This window comes from Pinus tabuliformis, chromosome 9 (assembly GCF_031772625.1).
Source record: "Pinus tabuliformis cultivar Carrire ecotype Pingquan chromosome 9, CPIR1, whole genome shotgun sequence".
In the NCBI taxonomy this organism is placed as follows: domain Eukaryota; kingdom Viridiplantae; phylum Streptophyta; class Pinopsida; order Pinales; family Pinaceae; genus Pinus; species Pinus tabuliformis.
The window spans coordinates 866,543,276-866,553,902 of record NC_142307.1 but is presented as its reverse complement, the minus strand read 5'-3'; the positions used below and the strand labels follow the sequence as shown (position 1 = coordinate 866,553,902).

Here is a 10,627-nt window from a genome sequence, read left to right as displayed (position 1 = left end):
TAAAACCGAACATTATTAAACTCTCATGTTAAGATATTTAAGATTCTCAACATTTACTATAGACTCTATATTGTCAAGCTTTTCTTTGCATATCTGCATCTAAAACTGTTTGTATTGACCACATATAAACCAAACTACACCATAAAATCTTCTTAAAACATTTTCTTTAGTGTACTTTCACTATATGCATTTTCCATAAATATCCAGTAACTGCTGTATTTGGTGGGGAAAAAATCACATATTAACATATTGAAATGAATAAAATTACTATCAAATCAATCAATATACTACAATCCATATTCATCTTTTTAACATCACAAGTTTTTAGTCCAATTTCCAACATGACACTTGTGTATTTATGGTTTATAAAACAAACTGAGTCATTACCAATGTAGCATTATTACTCTCATTAACGAATAAATACTTATATTAAAAAATAACGCTGTTTCTTTTCAAGGAACTCTGAAGTCTGTTTCATATAAAAAAATATCTCTCTACTTTCGTTCCTCTCAAGTAAGAATGTCCATGCTCATCCCTTCGACCATGGCAAGTAATGTTCCTCCATTCCAATGAACAAGGAATTGAATTGCTACATTAACAAAATCAATGGCACAGATTCTTTAAAATTGCCATCAAAACACTGACATTAGCATATTCTTGAAATAGTTTTTGCAGACTCTTCCTCATTTATTACCCCAGTTCTACTTTTCAGTTTAAATTGAACGTCAAACAAACTCTGCCCAGTTTGGGCTGTGAGAAATTTTATCTCATTTATAATTCCTATAAGCTGGACTGTACATACAGCTCTCAGCAAAAGCTACCAGATCAGCAGGACGAGGAAGGTATGTTGCCAAACCTGAAAACAAAATACTGTGAGTAATTCATAGGAATTCAAAGAAATAAATAAGTACCATTACATAGGCGAACACCATTTACTCTTCTAAATCCAATACTGTAAAAATTTCATAGCTATCAATCAATGTGTACCAATATAATATGACGTGGAAAAACTAAATACGGATGAAATACGGGAGTATACATCCAAAATATAGCCAAATATGGTCAAACATACAGCCAAAATACAACCAAAAACAGATGAAATACAGCCGAGATATAGCTGTAAATGCAGCCAAAATATAGTCAACATGCATCGACTATATTTTTGTATACATGGCCAAATGTGGCTTTAGTCATATAGGCCATATATCCATATAGCCTACAGAACGACGACTGTATAGGGTAGCTACAAAAACTTTCTTCAGAGCCTGCCCTGCCAAGCTTGAAGATGGACAATAAAATCATAAAATGTTAGAGATCTCTATTTTTTGTTGTTTTTTTCTGGGTGGAGAAAAACACATACCTAATTCATAGGATTTTGCAGCAACTCTTGCTGCTATGTGGGCTGATATTTTTCTGATATTTCGAAATGGTGGGTAAATGAGCCCTTGATCGAGATGCTCTTTGGTAACTTGTTCAGCTAAAGCCTCAGCTGTTTCACAAAAATACAAAAATTAATGTCATTTTAGGCTGATAACAGGGTTAATCCTGGCTTAACTTATCAGAAAAAAATCATTCTTAGATATTTATGTAAATTAAGGAAATTGGCCTTACAGGCTGCCAATAGCATATCTTCATGCACACGAATTGTTCCTGAAATTACCAAGCCTAAACCCAATCCCGGGAAAATATATGCATTGTTGGACTGCAAAGAAATTGAAAAACAAACGTAAGCTCCAAAGCTTCTAAGACAAGTAGCGAATGGTCAGCTAATCTATGCAAAACCATTGAGATTGGAAAAGTTGAAACAAGGGCAAGCCATTCATTTATAAAATCAAATTCAGAGGCTTGATTAGAAAACACTAAAACTTAAATTGCTTCATAAGCAAATCACATATACATAATTTGTTTGCTAGCTTTACAAAGATCTTTAGGATTTAGCAGGGAGGAATGAGCAACCTGGCCAGGAATAAAGGTCTTCCCATCAATACTGACAGGATCAAATGGACTCCCACTTGCAAATATTGCACGGCCCTGCAGAGAAAAGAACTCTGAATCAGGCTGGTGAAATTGCATTAATCTTTGAGACATGTTGTCTTTCAACCAGGGATATAAATGTGTTAAGGAATTCATACTGCAACAATAAAGATTATATGTCATTCCATTTCTCTTGACTTCATCTATGTGATTCGTTCTATAGTATGAAAATTTAGATCCAAAAATGAAGCTCCTCCATTCATTTGTGTCTCCAAATGATAGGCATACATTGCAATCATTTATGCATCCAAAGTAGTTAATAATTATCCAACCAAAGATACCTACTAGGAGACTTACAAATTTTCCCAGAGATTGAATATTTTAAATGATAAAGAAAACAGCAACATCCTCATTACAATTTATGTACAAGAGTAAAGCAATATACCTTACTCCAAGTGTATGCTTCTTCTGCTGTACATTCAGATTGAGAGGTTGGATTAGAAAGGGCCAAAATCACTGGCTTCTGCAGAACAGAGTAGAGCACTATTCAATACTGGATTTAATCCTTGTCCAGCCACACAAAAAAATGGAGAAACAAAAATTTAAAAATGAACGAGTTGTTTATAATGTGGAGATTGAACAATTGATTTACCTCATTGAAAGAGGAAACAGTTTCAATCACTTCCTTTGTGAAAGTTCTTCCAGCCCCCGATGAACCGATCAAAATTGTAGGCCTGATTGACTATACAGCAAGGAAAACATTAGATACTTTGCATTCTCTCTGAAAGGGTGTGCTGAAAATAGCATAAAACAAAACCTCACCAACATTATATAAGTCTTATTCCTAACATTTATCAGAAAGAGAAATAAAAAGGGAAATAAAACATCATAATGTAACAAAATTTATGTAAAAAAACATATATATAGAATCAAGTCAAACCTTCACAGCATCCAATAATCCTTTGCAGGGTTCATGCTCATGTGCCCATGGCTTCTTGAAGGGTTGAAGAGACTCCATTCTTGACTTCACAATGAGTCCCTGTTGATTCTAAAAGTTAGGATGTAAAACAATACTTCCACTCTAGTAGTTCTGGTAAATTGGCAAATGATGAACAACTCCAATGTGAAAATTTTCCCTCCCAAACATTGAGAAGTGAGAACAGAAGCTATCAAAAGTTGGAAGTGATAACAGAATCTATCAACCCAAACAACTAGCACTCTGAACACGGTAATTTGTGAAGTAGCAACAAACCCAAGAGAGGAGATGGAAGTTTCTCCATTTATGCATGCATGAACGTGTGTGTGTATGTGAGAGAGAGAGAGAGAAGAGAGATACCTTAGAGTCCACCAACCATATCCTCTTGCGAGCTTCATTCAATGAGATTTTACCCTGAAATGTAAGTGTTTAAGCATGCAAGTCATAAAATTTGTGCAGAAAAGCATGGATATCTAAATAACAGTATGGAAGTATTAAGCAAAAGTTGAAATTTCATGGACAGAATACCTGTTTGGTTATTTCCAATGCTATAAGCTCTGCAATACCTGTCCCTGCCTGCACATTTTTCAACATAGCTTGGATTATTAGAAGGCTAAGAAGAAATATAACCGTTGAGATTGACAGATTTCGAATGTCCAGACTCCTTTTTAAGCACAGATATATGGGAATTCAATTCAATTGCAAAGTGATAAACTTGGTAAGCTTCATGACCTTGAGATCTTTTGTTTCTTAAGGAGCATTTTATTATATCGTACATATATGTAATATGACAATTCGTAAGGAGGTTGTTCATAAAGAGGAAACAGGACGTATTGATTAGAGACAGCTGATTAGATGTAAATAATGAGGATTCGAAACAGCCAGGAATTGGTGTGATGCCAAAGACGAAGAGTAATAGCTCAGATGAGGAACCAGAAACAGGACAGTAATGGATTATGGAGTTCTTCAATTTCACATAGATGAAACTACAACCAAATATTACATCAAGCTTAACAGAGGGGAATAAAATAATTTGTTTTTTGTTTAATTAAAAATCAGTTTCTCTATATTAGTCTATGTTTCTAATATGCTGGCACTTTACATACTTAGTACTATGAAAATTATACGTTTTATAAAATATAGCTGAGTTACATCCTGATATTCGTTCACAACATGTAAGTTTAGAATTAATTGGAGAGTGATTCATCAGTTGTCTCAACTTTAAGGCATTCACAGTAATACACATTGCTTTTTTTCTGTTACTACATGTTGGTGTAGGTTTAGGGACGTACATCCTGTGGAGCATGAACAGGAATTTGTAACCTTTTATCTGAGATTGAAAGGCAAGCTTCATTGACCACGGCTGTGACGAACTGGAATCTAGATATGTAACTTATACATGTATATGTCAGTGAAATAGACTTTGATGATCAAATTTGGCAAACTATGTTATCATGACATTTGGCTGGCACTGTGCAGTCACTAGAATATTACAGCGTCAAACACTCGAGCAAAAATGGGTCATTTATTGGCAAACCTGCCCATTGAAGGCTCCAATATGGGATTGTATATTATAGAATTAATTTCCCAAGGAAAATTTTGCAGGAAAACCCAAGAGATGCTTCCCCACATTTGTGGACAACATCCCTACTAAACAGAGAGGCATATACTAGTGTGCCTCACCCAGGAGGATTCAAACTGGCACCTGCTTGCATGGAGCTAGCCAAATGCCCAGCAAAATTGGCAACAACTTGTAGAGTAACTGGTTGAGCTAACCCCTTGGGCTATATATATTATTATAGATTATTACATGCATTCCATGGGAAGTTTGTGGGTTACTTGTAACATAACCTAGAAAAACCTGCATCATATTTGTCTTACCTCACCAGCACCAAGGAATAGGAAGGTGTGGTCAGCCAATGTTCTACCAGTCAATTTTAATGATGCGACAAGGCCTGCAAGCACCACTGAAGCTGTTCCCTGAAAAACATAAAACATATCCTTACTCAGAGAGAGATTTCTCACGCCATTAAAGCCTGCCCACCATGCTGCATTCTTACAATCCAGCACCGAAAATCTAAGCGGAAAATTTTGGTGTAAAATCTTGACATTATGTACTGATAAACAGAAACCTTTTGGAAAAAGTAAGTCTGCAGTAAACATGGCAGATAAGGTACCAAGCTCTCATAGTCATCCAAAAGATCAACTTGAGGTAAATAAACAGGCAAGTAATTTTAGCAGTATGGACAATAATTGAAATCCAGTGAATTAGAGACATGCCTGAATATCATCATTGAAGACCAAGTGTGTTGATCTATACTTTTCAAGCAATTTGAACGCATTGTGATTCGCAAAATCTTCAAACTGTACAAAGAAAGCACACTCTCAGAATTCCCTGCATTTAAATTTTTTCCAAGCATAATGCACTAAATTTGTAAGGTTCACAAAGACTCAGTTATCACATTGAAATGAGATCTTATATCTATGCATCAAAGATAAGGTCAATACACTTATTCTTTAAACAATCAGTCATTGTGGAATAGATCTGAATTGAACAGTTAATCGTTACACATCAGTTCCGTTAGGAACTCAACTCTTCTGCAACAAAAAGAGCAAGAAAAATTTCAAATCATTTCTGAAGTAAACCAGCTATCTGGCACCTGACCTGGATAAGGACTTTCTCTCCAAAAGCTTGTTTGGCGGCATACATAAACTCATCAAGAAGATCATCATATTCCTGTAAAGTGGATAAAAATATAAAATGTTTGCAAAGAAGATTTCCCTATAGAAAGAATTACAAATGAAAAACCTATAAACGCTCATGGTTAATAAGAAAACCTGGCCTGTAGCACGCTTCTGCTTCATTCCTATGTAGAACTCATCATTTAGCAGCATCTCATTGTTAGTCCCCACGTCAATTGTTATTGGAAGGCACTGCCATCAGGAGAAATGCCAAACTAGCAATATTATATGGCTATTTATATACTACAATGTTGTAATTAGTAAAACAAAAGCGTATTTTGCAATGGATTCAAATAAAAGGCATCTTACAGGTTAAACCCGTGCAAACACAAACATTGCAAACAATAGAAACAAAAATCTCCATGCATATAACAGACCTCTATTCAGGTTTAACTTTATTTTTTGTCTTTTATGCGCAATGAACCAGGCGCCTACATCATTGGCCAATTGCTAGACAGGGATTTTTAAGTGAAAAAATGTCTATTGACCTCCTTACAATTGACAAGCTACTTCTAAGTTCTGATGAAGTTCATTGGAACTAGGGGCGAGTACCTCAGAAGGACGGATTCCACCAAGTGCCGTGTAGAGTGCTAGTTTTCCAACAGGGATCCCCATACCCTGTTAATAATTACCCAGAAAACACATTAGCTGTGCTGCATCTATAAGTTATAACATAATTAAGAAAATTATCTAACAGGCAAGAAAGAATAGAAAAAGGGAAAACAGGAAACTGAAAAACATAGACGTGATAGTCAACATTAAAGAAACATAAACATATGCGAAGGCAAGTGCTTCATGATAGATTTACCTGGCATCCAAGGTCCCCCAGTCCCAAAATGCGTTCACCATCAGTAACAACAATGACCTTAATGTTCTTTTCAGGCCAGTTCCTCAAAACATCATGAACCTTGCCCCTGTCAATATCAGTGCCCCTCAAATCATAACCTAGAGGAGTAGTAGGCATTTTGTAGTATACAGAATACTAAAAAATATGGTATAAATTTATCGATACAGCACACAAGGAATTCATCATATGCATGCCATCCCACAAATACATGGCAGCACCCACACATTTCAGAGAAACTTGTTTCAAGACACTTTACCAATGTGCATCCCAGAAAGAGGAGAGATGTTAATAGAACAGCACAGGAACTTGCACTTTGAAATCTGATTGTAGACTGATAAAGTACTTTACTTAGAAGCACACTCCTAAAAAAGTGATGGGGCTGTCCACATTGATTTTGGAATAAAGCTGTGTTGGACCACAGCCATAATCCAAAAGCAATATGGAGAGGCCCACCCAACACAGCTATAATCCAAAAGCAATACGGACAATTCGATAATAGTGATGGAGCCCCAAATACCATTGTGTGCACACTTCAAAGATAAATTGGAAAGAAAAAACAGCAAATAATGTATTGGATATAGAATTCATGAATATATGGTCAGGTGGACCTGGTTAGTGAGAAAGGAAAATAAAGATGATAGAAATATACATACTTTTCTTTTAAGCTTATGTAAAGACCCTGTGGACGCCTAAAAATAGTTCCATATTTTTGGCAAGCTTCTCCCACTGTGGGTGTATAGACTATAGGAAGCAACTCTTCGACATGATCAATCATGAGCTTGTAAAATAACCTTTCGTTCCTCTCCTGCCCAGAGATGCATAATGTTACTTTGCAGGCTAGTATAAGTTGATCGCACAGATGCTTCTTTACAATGGTAGGGTATGCATAAGAAGCTAAAACAAAAGTAGGGAATTGTAAAGAAAACATATGGGAAAAAGGGGAATAAATTTACGTTTAACAATATAAAATAAGTCCAAATACAGCACTCTTGTATGGAGCTGTGTTGTACCATCCCTTGAACAAAGGATGGTCAGATCACTTGATAGTACTTAAGAAAAGTAATGTTCTAGAAAAAGAATACCTCAAGATCCATCAAAGCCATGTACTTCTGCAAGGGTGTATTGTATTGACGAATAAGATGCATTAAACGCTTCACCTGCAGCAAAATAGTCATAACCTTAGCGCAAATTCTCATACCCTTTAGTCAACAAGAACATTAAAGCTGAGAAAGTGAGATAAAAATTGACTATGTCCAACAACAACTAAGGAGCGGAATTATACTACCATCTGCAGAGATTGAGGACCTAGAAAATGGTGTAAACATTGGTTTGAAATAAAACACTAAATCAATAGTACAATTTTTTTAAAGACTCTTTGATGAGTGGAGATCTATGATACCCAAGAGGAAATTTACCCAACAAGTTTCATTCAAAGGCATATTAGCATCCAGCCATGAGCTAAGTCTCCTATCCACCTCTTCATAAGAATACCCTTGTTTTTTATGCTTTATCATCTAAATTTTCAAATTAGAAATCCAGATCAATTTCGTACTCGTTAAAGATCAAAGATAATCAGCCATCTCTCATTTGCATTTCTCCTTTCGAGAAATGTGTACAACAGACTAAAAAACCCTGGGAACCGTGGGAATTAGCCACCACAAGATTTATGCATATTCCATAGCCTTTTTTCTACTATTGTTGAGTGCCATTTAAAACTAACGCTGCCACAACGAGAAGTCCAAATGCTATAGAAGATATGACATCACAGAAAGCAAACAAATGAACTCAAGTAAGGATGAAGGTGGCAGACTGCAGTAACGAGATGAAGCACTGATATCTGTAGATTGATTGGTTTCAAATCAGTGATGTAAAGTTGAACATACTCAAGAATGGCCCAAATAGTGAACTACATATAAATGCATTTGCAGGCACAATTGCATATGGGAGATTTGAAAATGAAGCTCACTGGAGCTTCAAGCATGAGTTTGTGCAGGATATAATAGGGGGCATAACGGCTTGTACACTTATAAATATAGATCAGCCATAAACAATATGTACACCCTGCAACACTACATGTTTTGCATTGGAGCATGATGATGCAGAGTTTCCACTGGAATTAAGTGACTGTGTGTGACACTCTAGTTTAGCTCGCAAAACTTTTAGAAATTACGATTGATTAGGGAATCAGCTGAAATACCCCTAGATTATTTTTATGAAGCATTCCTTTACTGCAGAACTTCAATTAAACTACAATATTTTAACAACACCTAGTGAATTAATCCCAAAGGTTAGATCAATCTGTTGAACCATCCACAGGCATGAAAATAGTCCTACAGGCATATTGCCAACAGAGGGGCCATAGGTCACAGGTTCAAAATTTGGTAAAATCCCTCAGGGTTACCAGCCGTTACTGTAGCTGGCGATTGAACCACTCTCCATGCAGATATTCCAAGAATGGGGATCTCGTGAGTTTTTCCATAAAAAAGCCGAGTGAATTAAAATAACCATTCATAGCATAGAAATAGGAGAGGAAGCAATTTACTTGAAGTTCTTGTGACATGTGAGCAGGCGGTAGAAGACCTCGTACATAGTGATAATCCCTTTCGTCATCTGTGAATGCCAAACCTTTGTTGTAGCGAGGATCTCTCAGCAATACATTACCACTGTTCAAAATCCACGAAGAAAAGATAAAATGCAAAAATATGCATATTACACACACATTAAATGCACACTTAACTAAGCTTAAATCCATGCCCACGGAGAGACATATAAAAGTATCAAATTTTCTAAAAAAACTAAACTAGAAATCCATCACAAATTTCACTTCATTTATAAGCCAGAGTATGTATATTCTGCACTTCACATTTCTTTCTTGCTAAACAAGAAAAGAACCTAATGATGAAAGCCTTTAGATGCTTCTTTAATCCTTAAATAATGAACATTCCACAACCTCCAGCTTGGTGCCTATAACATCTAGAGGGGCCCCTCCTAATCTCCAATCTAAATGGGGAAATGATGAGAAGTTAACATTATCTATTACCTGGCAACTGTTCGGCTCCAAGGAGTGATAACCTGCTCTTCTGAAGCCCTATCTTCGCCATAGACATCATGGACGCCTCCTGCAACAGTGGCAGCAGCACTGGGCTTGCAATCTCCATTCATGATTTGGCCTGAAGTGCGAAATCCTGCAACTCTGCCACACAGATTGAAGATATGGTGAGTGACCAGGCTGGTGTGATTGATTCAAATTACAGCAAAGGCCTTGGTATTGTATTTATAGATAGACAGACTGCAGGAAGGTAGGTGGCAGGGCAGCCCATCCGATTGTCCCTAAGGGTCCTCACGCGGAAAGCACCTGCTAAATATTCTATAGCTGCCCGGTATGTTTTGCACTATGTCACGCCTCCGAAGATGTATGACACCATCTGATATAAGGGTGGATTTTATAGGCTTATTCATCGACGAAACGCGCATCAGGCATGACATGGTTGCCATGGGATTGGCTATGGCTTTCCTTCCCGAGTTGGTCAATGTTGTATTCTATATATTTGAGTTGTTAGGTAGACCAGGCACGAGCCGCAGCGCCAGTCGTGTCCCTCTAATTCAACAGTATGGATATCATGGATGGAACGGTGGGTTGATTTCAATTCAAGGGCTTCCGCTTCAAATGTCCAATGGTTTACTTGGGGAAGGTAGTTCTCCAATGCTAAACCATTGGCAGGCAGGAAAACCCATCGGCTCAACGGAGAAAATGATACATTCCGTAATCAAATTGAATAATGGTATGTCATATTCATGGCCCCAATTGTGAATTTAGCTGTTCGCCGCGTAATTCCAACCAGTAAGCATATTCATGACGTAAACTATTTGTCCAAATCATGAAAAATAAAATTTACCAGGTTATAAATTCAACGGAGAATGGTACACCTTACAGAATACACAATAAAAATACTCCGTGGGTAAACCCTCCCTCGCTTTACTTCCACAAAGTGTGAACGCTCTTATATTATTCCATAATTTTCACGCGCATGGCAGTTATAAGACCATTCAAGAGCACGAGGGTACACTCAACAAACCATAAAGGGGTA

The 10,627-nt window shown here is 36.8% G+C and overlaps 1 protein-coding gene across 1 annotated transcript; it reads right to left on the bottom strand.

The window, feature by feature from the left end:
• Positions 1-409: 409 nt before the first annotated feature.
• On the bottom strand, positions 410-10,277 carry LOC149151528 (NADP-dependent malic enzyme-like). The gene is made up of 20 exons (XM_089440654.1): positions 9,895-10,277; positions 9,580-9,732; positions 9,082-9,202; positions 7,622-7,696; positions 7,193-7,344; positions 6,501-6,606; positions 6,245-6,310; positions 5,789-5,884; positions 5,616-5,687; positions 5,231-5,314; positions 4,832-4,930; positions 3,479-3,526; positions 3,311-3,364; positions 2,915-3,013; positions 2,627-2,716; positions 2,420-2,497; positions 1,957-2,031; positions 1,612-1,702; positions 1,361-1,489; positions 410-856 (listed from the first exon to the last, which is right to left on the bottom strand). The coding sequence occupies exons 1-20, from the start codon at positions 10,032-10,034 to the stop codon at positions 768-770; spliced, it is 1,917 nt and encodes a 638-aa protein (XP_089296780.1). The 5' UTR covers positions 10,035-10,277; the 3' UTR covers positions 410-767.
• Positions 10,278-10,627: the final 350 nt, after the last annotated feature.